General features: G+C 41.5%; 1 protein-coding gene across 1 annotated transcript; it reads right to left on the bottom strand.

The window, feature by feature from the left end:
• Positions 1 to 20,537: 20,537 nt before the first annotated feature.
• LOC121846404 (trichohyalin-like) lies at positions 20,538 to 22,350 on the bottom strand. Its single transcript, XM_042321252.1, has 2 exons — positions 21,530 to 22,350; positions 20,538 to 20,698 (listed from the first exon to the last, which is right to left on the bottom strand). Exons 1-2 carry the CDS (start codon positions 22,326 to 22,328, stop codon positions 20,538 to 20,540), a joined length of 960 nt encoding a protein of 319 aa, XP_042177186.1. The 5' UTR covers positions 22,329 to 22,350.
• Positions 22,351 to 23,648: the final 1,298 nt, after the last annotated feature.

Raw genomic sequence — 23,648 nt, 5'->3', positions numbered from 1 at the left:
CATTCCTCTGGATGTTTATCTAGTCATGGTTGGTTTCAGTGCATTCCTCTGGATGTTTATCTAGTCATGGTTGGTTTCAGTGCATTCCTCTGGATGTTTATCTAGTCATGGTTGGTTTCAGTGCATTCCTCTGGATGTTTATCTAGTCATGGTTGGTTTCAGTCATGGATGTTTATCTAGTCATGGTTGGTTTCAGTGCATTCCTCTGGATGTTTATCTAGTCATGGTTGGTTTCAGTGCATTCCTCTGGATGTTTATCTAGTCATGGTTTTCAGTGCATTCCTCTGGATGTTTATCTAGTCATGGTTGGTTTCAGTGCATTCCTCTGGATGTTTATCTAGTCATGGTTGGTTTCAGTGCATTTCTGGATGTTTATCTAGTCATTTGGTTTCAGTGCATTCCTGGATGTTTATCTAGTCATGGTTGGTTTCAGTGCATTCCTCTGGATGTTTATCTAGTCATGGTTGGTTTCAGTGCATTCCTCTGGATGTTTATCTAGTCATGTTTTTCATCATTCCTCTGGAGTTTATCTAGTCATGGTTGGTTTCAGTGCATTCCTCTGGATGTTTATCTAGTCATGGTTGGTTTCAGTGCATTCCTCTGGATGTTTATCTAGTCATGGTTGGTTTCAGTGCATTCCTCTGGATGTTTATCTAGTCATGGTTGGTTTCAGTGCATTCCTCTGGATGTTTATCTAGTCATGGTTGGTTTCAGTGCATTCCTCTGGATGTTTATCTAGTCATGGTTGGTTTCAGTGCATTCCTCTGGATGTTTATCTAGTCATGGTTGGTTTCAGTGCATTCCTCTGGATGTTTATCTAGTCATGGTTGGTTCCTCTGGATGTTTATCTAGTCATTCCTGCATTCCTCTGGATGTTTATCTAGTCATGGTTGGTTTCAGTGCATTCCTCTGGATGTTTATCTAGTCATGGTTGGTTTCAGTGCATTCCTCTGGATGTTTATCTAGTCATGGTTGGTTTCAGTGCATTCCTCTGGATGTTTATCTAGTCATGGTTGGTTTCAGTGCATTCCTCTGGATGTTTATCTAGTCATGGTTGGTTTCAGTGCATTCCTCTGGATGTTTATCTAGTCATGGTTGGTTTCAGTGCATTCCTCTGGATGTTTATCTAGTCATGGTTGGTTTCAGTGCATTCCTCTGGATGTTTATCTAGTCATGGTTGGTTTCAGTGCATTCCTCTGGATGTTTATCTAGTCATGGTTGGTTTCAGTGCATTCCTCTGGATGTTTATCTAGTCATGGTTGGTTTCAGTGCATTCCTCTGGATGTTTAGTCTATGTCATGGTTGGTTTCAGTGCATTCCTCTGGATGTTTATCTAGTCATGGTTGGTTTCAGTGCATTCCTCTGGATGTTTATCTAGTCATGGTTGGTTTCAGTCATTCCTCTGGTGTTTATCTAGTCATGGTTTTCAGTGCATTCCTCTGGATGTTTATCTAGTCATGGTTGGTTTCAGTGCATTCCTCTGGATGTTTATCTAGTCATGGTTGGTTTCAGTGCATTCCTCTGGATGTTTATCTAGTCATGGTTGGTTTCAGTGCATTCCTCTGGTTTATGTTTTGGTTTCAGTAGTCTATCATGGTTGGTTTCAGTGCATTCCTCTGGATGTTTATCTAGTCATGGTTGGTTTCAGTGCATTCCTCTGGATGTTTATCTAGTCATGGTTGGTTTCAGTGCATTCCTCTGGATGTTTATCTAGTCATGGTTTTATCTAGGTTTTTCAGTGCATTCCTCTGGATGTTTATCTAGTCATGGTTGGTTTCAGTGCATTCCTCTGGATGTTTATCTAGTCATGGTTGGTTTCAGTGCATTCCTCTGGATGTTTATCTAGTCATGGTTGGTTTCAGTGCATTCCTCTGGATGTTTATCTAGTCATGGTTGGTTTCAGTGCATTCCTCTGGATGTTTATCTAGTCATGGTTGGTTTCAGTGCATTCCTCTGGATGTTTATCTAGTCATGGTTGGTTTCAGTGCATTCCTCTGGATGTTTATCTAGTCATGGTTGGTTTCAGTGCATTCCTCTGGATGTTTATCTAGTCATGGTTGGTTTCAGTGCATTCCTCTGGATGTTTATCTAGTCATGGTTGGTTTCAGTGCATTCCTCTGGATGTTTATCTAGTCATGGTTGGTTTCAGTGCATTCCTCTGGATGTTTATCTATCATAGTCATGTTTATCTAGTCATGGTTTTTCAGTGCATTCCTCTGGTTGGTTTCATGTTTCTGGATCTAGTCATGGTTGGTTTCAGTGCATTCCTCTGGTTTTATCTAGTCATGGTTGGTTTCATTCCTCTGGATGTTTATCTGCATTCCTCTGTCTAGTCATGGTTGGTTTCAGTGCATTCCTCTGGATGTTTATCTAGTCATGGTTGGTTTCAGTGCATTCCTCTGGATGTTTATCTAGTCATGGTTGGTTTCAGTGCATTCCTCTGGATGTTTATCTAGTCATGGTTGGTTTCAGTGCATTCCTCTGGATGTTTATCTAGTCATGGTTGGTTTCAGTGCATTCCTCTGGATGTTTATCTAGTCATGGTTGGTTTCAGTGCATTCCTCTGGATGTTTATCTAGTCATGGTTGGTTTCAGTGCATTCCTCTGGATGTTTATCTAGTCATGGTTGGTTTCAGTGCATTCCTCTGGAGTGCAGTTTCCTCTGGATGTTTATCTAGTCATGGTTGGTTTCAGTGCATTCTCTGGATGTTTATCTAGTCATGGTTGGTTTCAGTGCATTCCTCTGGATGTTTATCTAGTCATGGTTGGTTTCAGTGCATTCCTCTGGATGTTTATCTAGTCATGGTTGGTTTCAGTGCATTCCTCTGGATGTTTATCTAGTCATGGTTGGTTTCAGTGCATTCCTCTGGATGTTTATCTAGTCATGGTTGGTTTCAGTGCATTCCTCTGGATGTTTATCTAGTCATGGTTGGTTTCAGTGCATTCCTCTGGATGTTTATCTAGTCATGGTGCATTCCTCTGGGTTTATCTAGTCAGTTGGTTTCAGTGCATTCCTCTGGATGTTTATCTAGTCATGGTTGGTTTCAGTGCATTCCTCTGGATGTTTATCTAGTCATGGTTGGTTTCAGTGCATTCCTCTGGATGTTTATCTAGTCATGGTTGGTTTCAGTGCATTCCTCTGGATGTTTATCTAGTCATGGTTGGTTTCAGTGCATTCCTCTGGATGTTTATCTAGTCATGGTTGGTTTCAGTGCATTCCTCTGGATGTTTATCTAGTCATGGTTGGTTTCAGTGCATTCCTCTGGATGTTTATCTAGTCATGGTTGGTTTCAGTGCATTCCTCTGGATGTTTATCTAGTCATGGTTGGTTTCAGTGCATTCCTCTGGATGTTTATCTAGTCATGGTGTTTATCTAGGTTTTTCAGTGCATTCCTCTGGATGTTTATCTAGTCATGGTTGGTTTCAGTGCATTCCTCTGGATGTTTATCTAGTCATGGTTGGTTTCAGTGCATTCCTCTGGATGTTTATCTAGTCATGGTTGGTTTCAGTGCATTCCTCTGGATGTTTATCTATGTCAGTGCATTCCTCTGTGTTTATCTAGGGTTGGTTTCAGTGCATTCCTCTGGATGTTTATCTAGTCATGGTTGGTTTCAGTGCATTCCTCTGGATGTTTATCTAGTCATGGTTGGTTTCAGTGCATTCCTCTGGATGTTTATCTAGTCATGGTTGGTTTCAGTGCATTCCTCTGGATGTTTATCTAGTCATGGTTGGTTTCAGTGCATTCCTCTGGATGTTTATCTAGTCATCAGTGCATTCCTCTGATGTTTATCTAGTCATGGTTGGTTTCAGTGCATTCCTCTGGATGTTTATCTAGTCATGGTTGGTTTCAGTGCATTCCTCTGGATGTTTATCTAGTCATGGTTGGTTTCAGTTTCCTCTAGTCATGGTTGGTTTCAGTGTTTATCTAGTCATGGTTGGTTTCAGTGCATTCCTCTGGATGTTTATCTAGTCATTCCTCTGGTGTTTATCTAGGGTTTTTCAGTGCATTCCTCTGGATGTTTATCTAGTCATGGTTGGTTTCAGTTTATCTAGCATTCCTCTGGATGTTTATCTAGTCATGGTTGGTTTCAGTGCATTCCTCTGGATGTTTATCTAGTCATGGTTGGTTTCAGTGCATTCCTCTGGATGTTTATCTAGTCATGGTTGGTTTCAGTGCATTCCTCTGGATGTTTATCTAGTCATGGTTGGTTTCAGTGCATTCCTCTGGATGTTTATCTAGTCATGGTTGGTTTCAGTGCATTCCTCTGGATGTTTATCTAGTCATGGTTGGTTTCAGTGCATTCCTCTGGATGTTTATCTAGTCATGGTTGGTTTCAGTGCATTCCTCTGGATGTTTATCTAGTCATGGTTGGTTTCAGTGCATTCCTCTGGATGTTTATCTAGTCATGGTTGGTTTCAGTGCATTCCTCTGGATGTTTATCTAGTCATGGTTGGTTTCAGTGCATTCCTCTGGATGTTTATCTAGTCATGGTTGGTTTCAGTGCATTCCTCTGGATGTTTATCTAGTCATGGTTGGTTTCAGTGCATTCCTCTGGATGTTTATCTAGTCATTCCTCTGGTGGTTTATCTTCATGTGGTTTCATTCCTCTGGATGTTTATCTAGTCATGGTTGGTTTCAGTGCATTCCTCTGGAGTGCATTCCTCTGGATGTTTATCTAGTCATGGTTGGTTTCAGTGCATTCCTCTGGATGTTTATCTAGTCATGGTTGGTTTCAGTGCATTCCTCTGGATGTTTATCTAGTCATGGTTGGTTTCAGTGCATTCCTCTGGATGTTTATCTAGTCATGGTTGGTTTCAGTGCATTCCTCTGGATGTTTATCTAGTCATGGTTGGTTTCAGTGCATTCCTCTGGATGTTTATCTAGTCATGGTCAGTGCATTCCCTCTGGATGTTTATCTAGTCATGGTCAGTGCATTCCTCTGGATGTTTATCTAGTCATGGTTGGTTTCAGTGCATTCCTCTGGATGTTTATCTAGTCATGGTTGGTTTCAGTGCATTCCTCTGGATGTTTATCTAGTCATGGTTGGTTTCAGTGCATTCCTCTGGATGTTTATCTAGTCATGGTTGGTTTCAGGTTCCTCTGGATGTTTATCTAGTCATTCAGTGCATTCCTCTGGATGTTTATCTAGTCATGGTTGGTTTCAGTGCATTCCTCTGGATGTTTATCTAGTCATGGTTGGTTTCAGTGCATTCCTCTGGATGTTTATCTAGTCATGGTTGGTTTCAGTGCATTCCTCTGGATGTTTATCTAGTCATGGTTGGTTTCAGTGCATTCCTCTGGATGTTTATCTAGTCATGGTTGGTTTCAGTGCATTCCTCTGGATGTTTATCTAGTCATGGTTGGTTTCAGTGCATTCATTGCCCTCTGGATGTTTATCTAGTCATGGTTGGTTTCAGTGCATTCCTCTGGATGTTTATCTAGTCATGGTTGGTTTCAGTGCATTCCTCTGGATGTTTATCTAGTCATGGTTGGTTTCAGTGCATTCCTCTGGATGTTTATCTAGTCATGGTTGGTTTCAGTGCATTCCTCTGGATGTTTATCTAGTCATGGTTGGTTTCAGTGCATTCCTCTGGATGTTTATCTAGTCATGGTTGGTTTCAGTGCATTCCTCTGGATGTTTATCTAGTCATGGTGTTTATCTAGGTTTCAGTGCATTCCTCTGGATGTTTATCTAGTCATGGTTGGTTTCAGTGCATTCCTCTGGATGTTTATCTAGTCATGGTTGGTTTCAGTTTATCTAGTCATTCCTCTGGATGTTTATCTAGTCATGGTTGGTTTCAGTTCCTCTGGATGTTTATCTAGTCATGGTTGGTTTCAGTGCATTCTCTGGATGTTTATCTAGTCATGGTTGGTTTCAGTGCATTCCTCTGGATGTTTATCTAGTCATGGTTGGTTTCAGTGCATTCCTCTGGATGTTTATCTAGTCATGGTTGGTTTCAGTGCATGCATCCTCTGGATGTTTATCCTCTGGATGTTTATCTAGTCATGGTTGGTTTCAGTGCATTCCTCTGGATGTTTATCTAGTCATGGTTGGTTTCAGTGCATTCCTCTGGATGTTTATCTATCTAGTCATGGTCAGTGCATTCCTCTGGATGTTTATCTAGTCATGGTTGGTTTCAGTGCATTCCTCTGGATGTTTATCTAGTCATGGTTGGTTTCAGTGCATTCCTCTGGATGTTTATCTAGTCATGGTTGGTTTCAGTGCATTCCTCTGGATGTTTATCTAGTCATGGTTGGTTTCAGTGCATTCCTCTGGATGTTTATCTAGTCATGGTTGGTTTCAGTGCATTCCTCTGGATGTTTATCTAGTCATGGTTGGTTTCAGTGCATTCCTCTGGATGTTTATCTAGTCATGGTTGGTTTCAGTGCATTCCTCTGGATGTTTATCTAGTCATGGTTGGTTTCAGTGCATTCCTCTGGATGTTTATCTAGTCATGGTCTGGGTTTCAGTGCATTCCTCTGGATGTTTATCTAGTCATGGTTGGTTTCAGTGCATTCCTCTGGATGTTTATCTAGTCATGGTTGGTTTCAGTGCATTCCTCTGGATGTTTATCTAGTCATGGTTGGTTTCAGTGCATTCCTCTGGATGTTTATCTAGTCATGGTCATGGTTTCAGTGCATTCCTCTGGATGTTTATCTAGTCATGGTTGGTTTCAGTGCATTCCTCTGGATGTTTATCTAGTCATGGTTGGTTTCAGTGCATTCCTCTGGATGTTTATCTAGTCATGGTTGGTTTCAGTGCATTCCTCTGGATGTTTATCTAGTCATGGTTGGTTTCAGTGCATTCCTCTGGATGTTTATCTAGTCATGGTTGGTTTCAGTGCATTCCTCTGGATGTTTTATCTAGTCATGGTTGGTTTCAGTGCATTCCTCTGGATGTTTATCTAGTCATGGTTGGTTTCAGTGCATTCCTCTGGATGTTTATCTAGTCATGGTTGGTTTCAGTGCTAGTCATGGTTGGTTTCCATTCTGGATGTTTATCTAGTCATGGTTGGTTTCAGTGCATTCCTCTGGATGTTTATCTAGTCAGTCAGTCATGGTGTTTATCTAGGGTTTCAGTGCATTCCTCTGGATGTTTATCTAGTCATGGTTGGTTTCAGTGCATTCCTCTGGATGTTTATCTAGTCATGGTTGGTTTCAGTGCATTCCTCTGGATGTTTATCTAGTCATGGTTGGTTTCAGTGCATTCCTCTGGATGTTTATCTAGTCATGGTTGGTTTCAGTGCATTCCTCTGGATGTTTATCTAGTCATGGTGGTTTCAGTGCATTCCTCTGGATGTTTATCTAGTCATGGTGGTTTCAGTGCATTCCTCTGGATGTTTATCTAGTCATGGTTGGTTTCAGTGCATTCCTCTGGATGTTTATCTAGTCATGGTGGGTTTCAGTGCATTCCTCTGGATGTTTATCTAGTCATGGTGTTTATCTAGGGTTTCAGTGCATTCCTCTGGATGTTTATCTAGTCATGGTTGGTTTCAGTGCATTCCTCTGGATGTTTATCTAGTCATGGTTGGTTTCAGTGCATTCCTCTGGATGTTTATCTAGTCATGGTTGGTTTCCTGCATTCCTCTGGATGTTTATCTAGTCATGGTTGGTTTCAGTGCATTCCTCTGGATGTTTATCTAGTCATGGTTGGTTTCAGTGCATTCCTCTGGATGTTTATCTAGTCATGGTTGGTTTCAGTGCATTCCTCTGGATGTTTATCTAGTCATCTAGTGGTGGGTTTCAGTGCATCCTCTGATGTTTATCTAGTCATGGTTGGTTTCAGTGCATTCCTCTGGATGTTTATCTAGTCATGGTTGGTTTCAGTGCATTCCTCTGGATGTTTATCTAGTCATGGTTGGTTTCAGTGCATTCCTCTGGATGTTTATCTAGTCATGGTTGGTTTCAGTGCATTCCTCTGGATGTTTATCTAGTCATGGTTGGTTTCAGTGCATTCCTCTGGATGTTTATCTAGTCATGGTTGGTTTCAGTGCATTCCTCTGGATGTTTATCTAGTCATGGTTGGTTTCAGTGCATTCCTCTGGATGTTTATCTAGTCATGGTTGGTTTCAGTGCATTCCTCTGGATGTTTATCTAGTCATGGTTGGTTTCAGTGCATTCCTCTGGATGTTTATCTAGTCATGGTTGGTTTCAGTGCATTCCTCTGGATGTTTATCTAGTCATGGTTGGTTTCAGTGCATTCCTCTGGATGTTTATCTAGTCATGGTTGGTTTCAGTGCATTCCTCTGGATGTTTATCTAGTCATGGTTGGTTTCAGTGCATTCCTCTGGATGTTTATCTAGTCATGGTTTATCTAGTCATGGTTTCAGTGCATTCCTCTGGATGTTTATCTAGTCATGGTTGGTTTCAGTTCCTCTGGATGTTTATCTAGTCATTCCTTCTGGATGTTTATCTAGTCATGGTTGGTTTCAGTGCATTCCTCTGGATGTTTATCTAGTCATGGTTGGTTTCAGTGCATTCCTCTGGATGTTTATCTAGTCATGGTTGGTTTCAGTGCATTCCTCTGGATGTTTATCTAGTCATGGTTCCTCTGGTTTCAGTGCATTCCTCTGGATGTTTATCTAGTCATGGTTGGTTTCAGTGCATTCCTCTGGATGTTTATCTAGTCATGGTTGGTTTCAGTGCATTCCTCTGGATGTTTATCTAGTCATGGTTGGTTTCAGTGCATTCCTCTGGATGTTTATCTAGTCATGGTTGGTTTCAGTGCATTCCTCTGGATGTTTATCTAGTCATGGTTGGTTTCAGTGCATTCCTCTGGATGTTTATCTAGTCATGGTTGGTTTCAGTGCATTCCTCTGGATGTTTATCTAGTCATGGTTGGTTTCAGTGCATTCCTCTGGATGTTTATCTAGTCATTTGGTTTCAGTGCATTCCTCTGGATGTTTATCTAGTCATGGTTGGTTTCAGTGCATTCCTCTGGATGTTTATCTAGTCATGGTTGGTTTCAGTGCATTCCTCTGGATGTTTATCTAGTCATGGTTGGTTTCAGTGCATTCCTCTGGATGTTTATCTAGTCATGGTTGGTTTCAGTGCATTCCTCTGGATGTTTATCTAGTCATGGTTGGTTTCAGTGCATTCCTCTGGTTTATCTAGTTTATCTAGTCAGTCATGTTGGTTTCAGTGCATTCCTCTGGATGTTTATCTAGTCATTCCTCTGGTGTTTATCTAGTCATGGTTTTTCAGTGCATTCCTCTGGATGTTTATCTAGTCATGGTTGGTTTCAGTGCATTCCTCTGGATGTTTATCTAGTCATGGTTGGTTTCAGTGCATTCCTCTGGATGTTTATCTAGTCATGGTTGGTTTCAGTGCATTCCTCTGGATGTTTATCTAGTCATGGTGGTTTCAGTGCATTCCTCTGGATGTTTATCTAGTCATGGTTGGTTTCAGTGCATTCCTCTGGATGTTTATCTAGTCATGGTTGGTTTCAGTGCATTCCTCTGGATGTTTATCTAGTCATGGTTGGTTTCTGGAGTTTATCTAGCATTCCTCTGGATGTTTATCTAGTCATGGTTGGTTTCAGTGCATTCCTCTGGATGTTTATCTAGTCATGGTTGGTTTCAGTGCATTCCTCTGGATGTTTATCTAGTCATGGTTGGTTTCAGTGCATTCCTCTGGATGTTTATCTAGTCATGGTTGGTTTCAGTGCATTCCTCTGGATGTTTATCTAGTCATGGTTGGTTTCAGTGCATTCCTCTGGATGTTTATCTAGTCATGGTTGGTTTCAGTGCATTCTCTGGATGTTTATCTAGTCATGGTTGGTTTCATGCATTCCTATGTTTATCTAGTCATGTTGGTTTCAGTGCATTCCTCTGGATGTTTATCTAGTCATGGTTGGTTTCAGTGCATTCCTCTGGATGTTTATCTAGTCATGGTTGGTTTCAGTGCATTCCTCTGGATGTTTATCTAGTCATGGTTGGTTTCAGTGCATTCCTCTGGATGTTTTCCTCTGGATGTCTAGTCATGGTTGGTTTCAGTGCATTCCTCTGGATGTTTATCTAGTCATGGTTTTCAGTGCATTCCTCTGGATGTTTATCTAGTCATGGTTGGTTTCAGTGCATTCCTCTGGATGTTTATCTAGTCATGGTTGGTTTCAGTGCATTCCTCTGGATGTTTATCTAGTCATGGTTGGTTTCAGTGCATTCCTCTGGATGTTTATCTAGTCATGGTTGGTTTCAGTGCATTCCTCTGGATGTTTATCTAGTCATGGTTGGTTTCAGTGCATTCCTCTGGATGTTTATCTAGTCATGGTTGGTTTCAGTGCATTCCTCTGGATGTTTATCTAGTCATGGTTGGTTTCAGTGCATTCCTCTGGATGTTTATCTAGTCATGGTTGGTTTCAGTGCATTCCTCTGGATGTTTATCTAGTCATGGTTGGTTTCAGTGCATTCCTCTGGATGTTTATCTAGTCATGGTTGGTTTCAGTGCATTCCTCTGGATGTTTATCTAGTCATGGTTGGTTTCAGTGCATTCCTCTGGATGTTTATCTAGTCATGGTTGGTTTCAGTGCATTCCTCTGGATGTTTATCTAGTCATGGTTGGTTTCAGTGCATTCCTCTGGATGTTTATCTAGTCATGGTTGGTTTCAGTGCATTCCTCTGGATGTTTATCTAGTCATGGTTGGTTTCAGTGCATTCCTCTGGATGTTTATCTAGTCATGGTTGGTTTCAGTGCATTCCTCTGGATGTTTATCTAGTCATGGTTGGTTTCAGTGCATTCCTCTGGATGTTTATCTAGTCATGGTTGGTTTCAGTGCATTCCTCTGGATGTTTATCTAGTCATGGTTGGTTTCAGTGCATTCCTCTGGATGTTTATCTAGTCATGGTTGGTTTCAGTGCATTCCTCTGGATGTTTATCTAGTCATGGTTGGTTTCAGTGCATTCCTCTGGATGTTTATCTAGTCATGGTTGGTTTCAGTGCATTCCTCTGGATGTTTATCTAGTCATGGTTGGTTTCAGTGCATTCCTCTGGATGTTTATCTAGTCATGGTTGGTTTCAGTGCATTCCTCTGGATGTTTATCTAGTCATGGTTGGTTTCAGTGCATTCCTCTGGATGTTTATCTAGTCATGGTTGGTTTCAGTGCATTCCTCTGGATGTTTATCTAGTCATGGTTGGTTTCAGTGCATTCCTCTGGATGTTTATCTAGTCATGGTTGGTTTCAGTGCATTCCTCTGGATGTTTATCTAGTCATGGTTGGTTTCAGTGCATTCCTCTGGATGTTTATCTAGTCATGGTTGGTTTCAGTGCATTCCTCTGGATGTTTATCTAGTCATGGTTGGTTTCAGTGCATTCCTCTGGATGTTTATCTAGTCATGGTTGGTTTCAGTGCATTCCTCTGGATGTTTATCTAGTCATGGTTGGTTTCAGTGCATTCCTCTGGATGTTTATCTAGTCATGGTTGGTTTCAGTGCATTCCTCTGGATGTTTATCTAGTCATGGTTGGTTTCAGTGCATTCCTCTGGATGTTTATCTAGTCATGGTTGGTTTCAGTGCATTCCTCTGGATGTTTATCTAGTCATGGTTTCAGGTTCCTCTGGAGTGTTTATCTAGTCATGGTTGGTTTCAGTGCATTCCTCTGGATGTTTATCTAGTCATGGTTGGTTTCAGTGCATTCCTCTGGATGTTTATCTAGTCATGGTTGGTTTTCCTCTGGATGTTTATCTAGTCATTCCTCTGGATGTTTATCTAGTCATGGTTGGTTTCAGTGCATTCCTCTGGATGTTTATCTAGTCATGGTTGGTTTCAGTGCATTCCTCTGGATGTTTATCTAGTCATGGTTGGTTTCAGTGCATTCCTCTGGATGTTTATCTAGTCATGGTTGGTTTCAGTGCATTCCTCTGGATGTTTATCTAGTCATGGTTGGTTTCAGTGCATTCCTCTGGATGTTTATCTAGTCATGGTTGGTTTCAGTGCATTCCTCTGGATGTTTATCTAGTCATGGTTGGTTTCAGTGCATTCCTGTTTATCTGGGTTTCATGTTTCTGGATGTTTATCTAGTCATGGTTGGTTTCAGTGCATTCCTCTGGATGTTTATCTAGTCATGGTTGGTTTCAGTGCATTCCTCTGGAGTTTATCTAGTCTCTGGATGTTTATCTAGTCATGGTTGGTTTCAGTGCATTCCTCTGGATGTTTATCTAGTCATGGTTGGTTTCAGTGCATTCCTCTGGATGTTTATCTAGTCATGGTTGGTTTCAGTGCATTCCTCTGGATGTTTATCTAGTCATGGTTGGTTTCAGTGCATTCCTCTGGATGTTTATCTAGTCATGGTTGGTTTCAGTGCATTCCTCTGGATGTTTATCTAGTCATGGTTGGTTTCAGTGCATTCCTCTGGATGTTTATCTAGTCATGGTTGGTTTCAGTGCATGTTTATCCTCTGGATGTTTATCTAGTCATGGTTTTCAGTGTTTCCTCTGGATGTTTATCTAGTCATGGTTGGTTTCAGTGCATTCCTCTGGATGTTTATCTAGTCATGGTTGGTTTCAGTGCATTCCTCTGGATGTTTATCTAGTCATGGTTGGTTTCAGTGCATTCCTCTGGATGTTTATCTAGTCATGGTGGGTTTCAGTGCATTCCTCTGGATGTTTATCTAGTCATGGTTGGTTTCAGTGCATTCCTCTGGATGTTTATCTAGTCATGGTTGGTTTCAGTGCATTCCTCTGGATGTTTATCTAGTCATGGTTGGTTTCAGTGCATTCCTCTGGATGTTTATCTAGTCATGGTTGGTTTCAGTGCATTTATCCTCTGGATGTTTATCTAGTCATGGTTGGTTTCAGTGCATTCCTCTGGATGTTTATCTAGTCATGGTTTATCTAGGTTTCAGTGCATTCCTCTGGATGTTTATCTAGTCATGGTTGGTTTCAGTGCATTCCTCTGGATGTTTATCTAGTCATGGTTGGTTTCAGTGCATTCCTCTGGATGTTTATCTAGTCATGGTTGGTTTCAGTGCATTCCTCTGGATGTTTATCTAGTCATGGTTGGTTTCAGTGCATTCCTCTGGATGTTTATCTAGTCATGGTTGGTTTCAGTGCATTCCTCTGGATGTTTATCTAGTCATGGTTGGTTTCAGTGCATTCCTCTGGATGTTTATCTAGTCATGGTTGTGCATTCCTCTGGATGTTTATCTAGTCATGGTTGGTTTCATTTCCTCTGGATGTTTATCTAGTCATGGTTGGTTTCAGTGCATTCCTCTGGATGTTTATCTAGTCATGGTTGGTTTCAGTGCATTCCTCTGGATGTTTATCTAGTCATGGTTGGTTTCAGTGCATTCCTCTGGATGTTTATCTAGTCATGGTTGGTTTCAGTGCATTCCTCTGGATGTTTATCTAGTCATGGTTGGTTTCAGTGCATTCCTCTGGATGTTTATCTAGTCATGGGTTTCAGGCATTCCTCTGGATGTTTATTTCAGTTTATCTAGTCATGGTTGGTTTCATTCCTCTGGATGTTTATCTAGTCATGGTTGGTTTCAGTGCATTCCTCTGGATGTTTATCTAGTCAGTCATGGTTGGTTTCAGTGCATTCCTCTGGATGTTTATCTAGTCATGGTTGGTTTCAGTGCATTCCTCTGGATGTTTATCTAGTCATGGTTGGTTTCAGTGCATTCCTCTGGATGTTTATCTATCTAGTCATGGTTTATCTAGGTTTCAGTGCATTCCTCTGGATGTTTATCTAGTCATGGTTGGTTTCAGTGTTTCTGGTGCATTCCCTCTGGATGTTTATCTAGTCATGGTGGTTGGTTTCAGTGCATTCCTCTGGATGTTTATCTAGTCATGGTTGGTTTCAGTGCATTCCTCTGGATGTTTATCTAGTCATGGTTGGTTTCAGTGCATTCCTCTGGATGTTTATCTAGTCATGGTTGGTTTCAGTGCATTCCTCTGGATGTTTATCTAGTCATGGTTGGTTTCAGTGCATTCCTCTGGATGTTTATCTAGTCATGGTTGGTTTCAGTGCATTCCTCTGGATGTTTATCTAGTCATGGTTGGTTTCAGTGCATTCCTCTGGATGTTTATCTAGTCATGGTTGGTTTCAGTGCATTCCTCTGGATGTTTATCTAGTCATGGTTGGTTTCAGTGCATTCCTCTGGATGTTTATCTAGTCATGGTTGGTTTTCAGTTTATCTAGTCATTCCTCTGGATGTTTATCTAGTCATGGTTGGTTTCAGTGCATTCCTCTGGATGTTTATCTAGTCATGGTTGGTTTCATGCATTCCTCTGGATGTTTATCTAGTCATGGTTGGTTTCAGTGCATTCCTCTGGATGTTTATCTAGTCATGGTTGGTTTCAGTGCATTCCTCTGGATGTTTATCTAGTCATGGTTGGTTTCAGTGCATTCCTCTGGATGTTTATCTAGTCATGGTTGGTTTCAGTGCATTCCTCTGGATGTTTATCTAGTCATGGTTGGTTTCAGTGCATTCCTCTGGATGTTTATCTAGTCATGGTTGGTTTCAGTGCATTCCTCTGGATGTTTATCTAGTCATGGTTGGTTTCAGTTTATCTAGCATTCCTCTGGATGTTTATCTAGTCATGGTTGGTTTCAGTTTCAGTTTATCTAGTCATGGTTGGTTTCATTTCCTCTGGATGTTTATCTAGTCATGGTTGGTTTCAGTGCATTCCTCTGGATGTTTATCTAGTCATGGTTGGTTTCAGTTTCCTCTGGATGTTTATCTAGTCATGGTCCTCTGGATGTTTATCTAGTCATGGTTGGTTTCAGTGCATTCCTCTGGATGTTTATCTAGTCATGGTTGGTTTCAGTGCATTCCTCTGGATGTTTATCTAGTCATGGTTGGTTTCAGTGCATTCCTCTGGATGTTTATCTAGTCATGGTTGGTTTCAGTGCATTCCTCTGGATGTTTATCTAGTCATGTCATGGTGTTTATCTAGTCATGTTTTTCAGTGCATTCCTCTGGATGTTTATCTAGTCATGGTTGGTTTCAGTGCATTCCTCTGGATGTTTATCTAGTCATGGTTGGTTTCAGTGGTGTTTATCTAGTCATGGTTGGTTTCCTCTGGATGTTTATCTAGTCATGGTTGGTTTCAGTGCATTCCTCTGGATGTTTATCTAGTCATGGTTGGTTTCAGTGCATTCCTCTGGATGTTTATCTAGTCATGGTTGGTTTCAGTGCATTCCTCTGGATGTTTATCTAGTCATGGTTGGTTTCAGTGCATTCCTCTGGATGTTTATCTAGTCATGGTTGGTTTCAGTGCATTCCTCTGGATGTTTATCTAGTCATGGTTGGTTTCAGTGCATTCCTCTGGATGTTTATCTAGTCATGGTTGGTTTCAGTGCATTCCTCTGGATGTTTATCTAGTCATGGTTGGTTTCAGTGCATTCCTCTGGATGTTTATCTAGTCATGGTTGGTTTCAGTGCATTCCTCTGGATGTTTGCAACACTGCCAAACGTCATTGTTTTTTTTATCTAGTCATGCGGGAGTATTGACCAAAGTGAACTGATTTGAAGACAATGAGCAATGACTACCTTACGCACCAATAATTTTAGCGAAGCACTGATCTTCTTGAAATCTAGCTGGGTAGATAGCCATTGAGCTGAGGTAAACGCCAGTATGTAATGGTTTTGGGTTGGACCACAATTCCTTGTTTGTAATCGCATGCGCAGGGAACTCCATTCTCGCCCTGACGATTAGAGGAGTTGCTGTAAGGCTTTTAACGCGCAGCTGTAGTTGCAACGATTTCATTGAAGATATCATGGCGAATAAATCAGGTCAAACGAAGTCAAAGTCTAAAGTGAAAGTGAAAAAGAGAAAGTGAGACAGATTTCTTTTTTGAGGAATCTTGGAGTGTTATGATTCAAACGAACTGAGGAGCTGTTTCTGCAAGGACGGGACGTACTTCAAATGCTAATGCCGTTTTATCAATCAAATCAAATTTTATTTGTCAACATAATTGCACAAATGTCTGTTTGTTTGATGTTAATGTGTGTGTGTTGTGTTTGGGTGCTTGTGCTTCTAGTTCCGACAATGTTTGTGTAATGTGTGTGTTGGTAATCTTGGGTGTATAATTCCAAAAAAACTACTGTCTTATACACACTGGACGGGTAATGGAACAGCACTTCAATGACTGTTTTCTGAAATATAAACATACATATATGTTTATATAATATATTATATATCTAAAATACAAATATTTTTTTTAAATGTTTTTGTTTGTGTGTGTGTTTGTGTTGGTTTGTTTGGGTGTGTGTGTGCCCCCAGTGGTGTTCATATGGTGTATATATATATGATGTGCCTATATACACAGCAATGGCCGGAGTTGAATGGAACAGCACTTCACCTTAGTGACTGTTCCCTCTGCTCTATACCATACATATCTGTTTATTTTATGTGATGATAAAAGGCTCATACAATACAAATATTTTTTTTAATGTTTTCTTTCACAGTGATTGCGACTCCGACTGGGAGCCCCCGGTGCCAAGCTGCCCACTCTACCTGTGCCCCCAGTGGTGTTCATATGCCACAGTTCATTACTGCAGGCATGACTGTGCCTCAGAGCTATAGGCTATAGCTATAGAGTTATAGGTCATTTCACCAATTCGGCCACTTGGGTACATTTGGGCAACTTGTGTGGGACACCTGGGTGACTTCATGCTAAATGTCATGTAGCTCACCCATTCCTGATATTCTCACACCTACAGTTCAGTTAACATTTCCAGCATCCTAAACTAGTACAGAATGATTTCCATTCAAATGATATTCTCACAGAATATGCATATGATACCTATGCCTCTGGGGCTGAGCTACAGGCAGTTAGATTTGGGTATGTCTCTGGGGCAGCCTCTTCAGCCTCTGGGGCTGAGCTACAGGCAGTTAGATTTGGGTATGTCTTCTGCCTCTGGGGCTGAGCTACAGGCAGTTAGATTTGGGTATGTCTTCTGCCTCTGGGGCTGAGCTACAGGCAGTTTTGGGTATGTCTTCTGCCTCTGGGGCTGAGCTTTAGATTTGGGTATGTCTTCTGCCTCTGGGGCTGAGCTACAGGCAGTTAGATTTGGGTATGTCTTCAGGCGGAAATTGAGAACAAAGGGATGGAGCAATAACTCTCCACCACCAATTAACCATTTATTTTATTACAGAAAATCACTGAACCACCACTGCAATATAGACCTACACTAAGAACAAGGTGCTTTCTACAACCTAAAAGGATTATTCCGCTGTCCCCATAGGAGAACCCTTTTTGGTTCCAGGTAGAACCCCTTCTGTGCCGAGGTAGAACACTTTTGGATTCCATTCCACAGAAGGTTCTACCTGGAGCCAAAAAGGATTTTCCTTTGGTGACAGCAGAGAACCCTGTTGGAATCCCTTTTCAAAGAGTTTGAGTTTAGTTTATTTTTACAGGGACAGTGCACATTAATCAACATTTCGGTAAAAGTGCTGGCTTTAGCCAGCCGGCTAATTTTCAACCGCAGTCCCTGGGCAGGTTATTAAAAACTATTTCAACACAGACAATCATTGAGCAGTGAGCACACGCAGAGCAAGACAAGCAAGACATAGCATACAGACAGAGCAACATAGAACAAGCCAGATGTAGCATACAAGCAAGACATAGCATACAGACAGAGCAACATAGAACAAGCAAGACATAGCATACAGACAGAGCAACATAGAACAAGCATACAGACAGAGCAACATAGAACAAGCAAGACGTAGCATACAGACAGAGCAACATAGAACAAGCAAGACGTAGCATACAGACAGAGCAACATAGAACAAGCAAGACGTAGCATACAGACAGAGCAACATAGAACAAGCAAGACGTAGCATACAGACAGAGCAACATAGAACAAGCAAGACGTAGCATACAGACAGAGCAACATAGAACAAGCAAGACGTAGCATACAGACAGAGCAACATAGAACAAGCAAGACGTAGCATACAGACAGAGCAACATAGAACAAGCAAGACGTAGCATACAGACAGAGCAACATAGAACAAGCAAGACGTAGCATACAGACAGAGCAACATAGAACAAGCAAGACGTACAGACAGAGCAACATAGAACAAGCAAGACAACAGACAGAGCAACATAGAACAAGCAAGATACAGACAGAGCAACATAGAACAAGCAAGACGTAGCATACAGACAGAGCAACATAGAACAAGCAAGACGTAGCATACAGACAGAGCAACATAGAACAAGCAAGACGTAGCATACAGACAGAGCAACATAGAACAAGCAAGACGTAGCATACAGACAGAGCAACATAGAACAAGCAAGACGTAGCATACAGACAGAGCAACATAGAACAAGCAAGACGTAGCATACAGACAGAGCAACATAGAACAAGCAAGACGTAGCATACAGACACAAGCAACATAGAACAAGCAAGACGTAGCATACAGACAGAACAACATAGAACAAGCAAGAACAAGCAAGACGTAGCATACAGACAGAACAACATAGAACAAGCAAGACGTAGCATACAGACAGAGCAACATAGAACAAGCAAGACGTAGCATACAGACAGAGCAACATAGAACAAGCAAGACGTAGCATACAGACAGAGCAACATAGAACAAGCAAGAGCATAGACATACAGACAGAACAACATAGAACAAGCAAGACGTAGCATACAGACAGAACAACATAGAACAAGCAAGACGTAGCATACAGACAGAACAACATAGAACAAGCAAGACGTACAGACAGAACAACATAGAACAAGCAAGACGTAGCATACAGACAGAGAACAAGCAAGACATAGACAAGCAAGACGTAGCATACAGACAGAGCAACATAGAACAAAAAGCAAAAAGCAAGACAAAATCCATAAAAGCAACAAAGTGTTTCCACACCTCACAAGTTACAGACAACAGACATGGAAAGCGGCAACACACAGCTAGGGACCATTTCACAAATCTGATTGACCTTTAGCCATGTCTTCAAGCATTTTGTGAAAGTGTGATATGTGGTGCAGTTATGTGTGTCTGATGGCAGTGTATTCCAGACATGGGAAGCTCTCACAGAGAAAACGGATTTACGAAAGGTGTTTTTCCTTAATAGGCACTTGCTATAGTATGTATTTGTTACTTTTGAGATGGGAAACATGTTTTATATTAAGTTGAACATGTGCTTTTTATGACAGAATGTTAGAATTAGGTGAAATAAAAGTTACACTCCCCAAAAGGTACTCAAGTAAAGGACCCAAGTACTGAACTGGAGGTGGGAGAGCTAACGATGCGTCTACTGTTGCTCTCTCCTCAGATTCTTAGAGAAGCTATTTCAATCTGATATTTCTCCTATGGTCTAAAATAGATGTGTATAGAGGACTCCTCTCTAATATAACATGTCACACATTGTATCAAACTGATGGAATGTTAGGTGTCTCATTGAAAGTCTAACATCTACCATGACTACTGGATGTTTCAATTCTAATAAATAACAAAACAATCCACACCGTAACAACAATGTTGTTTTTTAATAAATTTGCTAACAAAAATGACATCATCAAACATCACTGGCCTGACTTGAGCAGCTCTGCCCGGGGATGGAGCCAGCAACTTAGCTGCTACCGGTCCGGTCCAGGCTACCTGCAGACCTCCTCCCAGACCTCCTTTTCAGCACCTCCCCTTAACAGGAGAGGTGGTGGAAATGATCAGAGTTGCATTCAACTTGAATAAAGATGAGAAACTCTGGTCTGTGGAGCCACTGGTCTGAGGGGAGGACTTCTGTTGAAACCATTTCCATTTTTGGGATATTTTCTAGGACTGTAGAGGTGGTGATCAGAGATGAATTTAACTAGGATACAGATGAGAGTCTCTGTTCTTGGGAGGAGGGTCACTGACCTTCGATGGTTTGTTGCCTGATAAAGAGGATACTTTCTGGCTTGAGGAGACTATAATGTTTTGTGGAGGAAATGTGGCTTGATGACTTAAAGAGGAGGAGGAATTATTGGGCGACACTTTTAATTACCAACGTAACCTCAGTGGAACTGTGGCTTCATCGAGTTCTAGCTCTAGGCAGACAGCACATCAGGAAGGCTGTAAGACATCACAGAGACAGGTAAGTATCTATATATTTACATGTGTGTTGCATGTACACTGAACCCTCACATTTGGATAATGTCACTTTTTAAAGTGATGACGTGTATATTAACAGTGTAAAACATGAATAGATGTTTAAACATTCTTTACCTCATCCTAATTCTCTTCCAGATGCTTGGCTTTTTCTTGTTCTTGGAGGTTGGCTCTGATGTTTCAGCCTCTTCTGGAGCTTCTAGCTGCTGGCTGTCTGGCCCCTCCTGCTGGTTCTCTGAACTCCCCTCCTGGTTCTCTGCCCATGCCTGTTGCCTCCTTGGCCCCTCCTGCTGGCCATCTCCAGATGCAACAGGCTCTTGGCTTACTTGTTGGCCTGTCGCCCACCCCGGCAATTCCTGACCTTGGTTGTAGTCGTGGCTGTGTTGGGTGGTTGGACACCGGGTGATGTACTGGGTGCTGAACTTCTGGATTTGCTCATCAGCCTCCAGATTAATCTGCTCCAGGTACTTTTCCTTCATCTTCTCCCTCTCCTCCTTCAGTTTTTGATGAGTGTGTTTTTAAGCAGCGACTGCACTCTCCACTGCTTATTGAAATCCTCCAACTTCTTCCTTCTCTCCTCAGCCTTCAGCAGCTCCTTCCTCTTCTCCCTCTCTCTCTCTGCCCGGGTCATGGTTAGCCTTATGGGTCCAGGGATGACTGGAAGGGGAGAAGAAGTAGAGTTCTCATTCAACTTAGTGGATCTGGTGTCAACTTAAATGTAATGGACACAGGGAATTAGGAATAGAAAACCCAGTTGGATCTCAATGATTCTTTACTCTTCTCATTTGAGCATGGCATGGAATTTGTTAATAAATGTAAATAATTCCCATCCCGAATTGACCTGACCCAAAGTTTAACATGAGTCCCAAATGGCACCTATTCTTTGTAAAGTGCCAGGGCCGGCCCTAGGCATATGCGATTGCTTAGGGCCCCATGGCAACTAGGGGCCCCCTGACCCCCCCAAAACCTTTTTTGGTCAAATTACCCAGGGGCCTTGAACTACAGTGAGCCCCCATTAATTTTGTTAGTCAATTTCATTCAGATATTATCTTAACATGCCATAAGTCATGGGAAAATGTGTAGAATTGAAGGAAATAGATTTCAAAATGGCTAATTCTTCTCTCCACCCCATGGGAAAATGTGTAGAATTGCAGCAAACTTGCTTAAAAAATGCAATATATTCTCTACGCCCCGTTGCAAAGTGTATATTGGGAGGAAATGTAGTCAAAAACCTGAACAAAATGTTTCTTAGGGCCTCATAAGGCTATGATGCACTACTTTAGACCAGGGTCATTGAGATCCAGTTGAGTTTTCCATTCTAAATTCCCTGTGTACATTACATTTAAGTTGATACCAGATCAGCTTGACCATTTTGGACAGTAGTTTTATATTGAAACAATGATGCAACATGATGACTGGTGTGGAACGTATGTGTGTAGAGGAGACTACAGAGGATGATGCCATAAGTAGAGGGAAAACAGGTCTTACCTATGTGGACGATCTTATCGCCCTCCTCAGCTTCTCTCTGACAGGTTCTCTCTATCTTTTTGAGGTTCCTCTTCTCCCACTTCTTGTTTACCCAGCCCACAGCTCTCCTTCGGATACTTTTATCAGGTGGGAGAATGTCCTCCTTGTCATCTTCCTTCTCCTCCTCCTCTTCAGTGTCCTCTAAGTCACCCCTCTTGTACTCAAGGATCTCCCTTCTTTCCTCTTCCGCCATCTCCTCTTTTTTCTTTACCTCTAAAATCTTCTCTCTCTCTCTGATTAAAGCTAAATGGCCTTCAATGGCTCTCTTTCTCTGGTCCTCTCTCTCTTCCTCTCTCTGCCTCTCCTCCTCTCTTAGTCTCAACATTTCTTTCTGTCTAGCCATTTCAATCTCTTGTTTTCTATCCTGCTCCTCTTGTTGTCTTGCCCTCTCCTGTTTTCTTTCCATCTCCAGCTGTCTTTCCTCCTTCTCCCTCCTGATTTGTTGTCCTCTTTCTATGTGTTCTCGTTCCCCCTTCAACACTTCTAACCTCCTCTCTTTACGCCTATTGAAGACTTCCCGTGCTTTTGCTTTAACATTAACTACTACATGTTTCTTCATGCTTACTTCCTTTCCTCTCTCTTCTCTTTCCCTGTACTCTTCCTCTGCTTCCTTAATCACTTCCTGCTTTTCTTCCATCTCTCTCTCCTGTTCTATCTCCAGTTCATTCTGTCCCTCAATTTCCCCCAAAATATTTTTCTGCCCCTCCTTTCTTCTTCCTGCTTCCTCCCTTTCTCTCATAATCATATTTTCTCTCTCCATCTCTTTCTGTTGCTGATCTCTTAATTCCATCTCTCTCTGATTCTCATTGTCTTTCTCCCTTTCTTTCTCCTTCTCCTTTTGTTTCTGTCTCTCCTCTTGTTGTTGTCGTCTCTGTATCTCTTCTATCTCTCTCTGTCTCTTGTTCTCCCTCTCTCTTAACTCCTTCTCCATGTCAATTTGCTTCTGTTTCCATATATCTTCTTCTTGATCTCTCTCAAACGTTCTCTTTCTCTCCTCTTGTTGTTGTCGTCTCTCTTTCTCACCCATCTCTCTCTGTCTCTCTTCTTCTCTTTCCATCATTTTCTGTCTCTTCTCCATTCTCTGTCTTCTGATCTCTCTCTGTCTCTCTTTCTCCCTCTCTCTTTCTTCCTCTTCCATCTCTATTTGCTTCTGTTTACATCTTTCTTCTTCAATCTCTCTTTCAATCTCTCTCTGTCTCTCTTTCTCCCTCTCTCTTTCTTCCTCTTCCATCTCTATTTGCTTCTGTTTACATCTTTCTTCTTCAATCTCTCTCTGTCTCTCTTCTTCTCTTTCCATCATTTTCTGTCTCTTCTCCATTCTCTGTCTTCTGATCTCTCTCTGTCTCTCTTTCTCCCTCTCTCTTTCTTCCTCTTCCATCTCTTTTGCTTCTGTTTACTCTTTCTTCTTCAATCTCTCTTTCAATCTCTCTCTGTCTCTCTTTCTCCCTCTCTCTTTCTTCCTCTTCCATCTCTATTTGCTTCTGTTTACCTCTTTCTTCTTCAATCTCTCTTTCAATCTCTCTCTTTCTCTCTTTCTCCCTCTCTCTTTCTTCCTCTTCCATCTCTATTTGCTTCTGTTTACATCTTTCTTCTTCAATCTCTCTTTCAATCTCTCTCTGTCTCTCTTTCTCCCTCTCTCTTTCTTCCTCTTCCATCTCTATTTGCTTCTGTTTACATCTTTCTTCTTCAATCTCTCTTTCAATCTCTCTCTGTCTCTCTTTCTCCCTCTCTCTTTCTTCCTCTTCCATCTCTATTTGCTTCTGTTTACATCTTTCTTCTTCAATCTCTCTTTCAATCTCTCTCTGTCTCTCTTCTTCTCTTTCCATAATTTTCTGTCTCTTCTCCATTCTCTGTCTTCTGATCTCTCTCTGTCTCTCTTTCTCCCTCTCTCTTTCTTCCTCTTCCATCTCTATTTGCTTCTGTTTACATCTTTCTTCTTCAATCTCTCTCTGTCTCTCTTCTTCTCTTTCCATAATTTTCTGTCTCTTCTCCATTCTCTGTCTTCTGATCTCTCTCTGTCTCTCTTTCTCCCTCTCTCTTTCCTTCTCTTCCATCTCTATGTGCTTCTGTTTGCTTCTCA

Source organism: Oncorhynchus tshawytscha, linkage group LG04 (genome assembly GCF_018296145.1).
Source record: "Oncorhynchus tshawytscha isolate Ot180627B linkage group LG04, Otsh_v2.0, whole genome shotgun sequence".
Classification (NCBI taxonomy): domain Eukaryota; kingdom Metazoa; phylum Chordata; class Actinopteri; order Salmoniformes; family Salmonidae; genus Oncorhynchus; species Oncorhynchus tshawytscha.
This window is presented reverse-complemented; position numbering and strand designations above follow the sequence as displayed.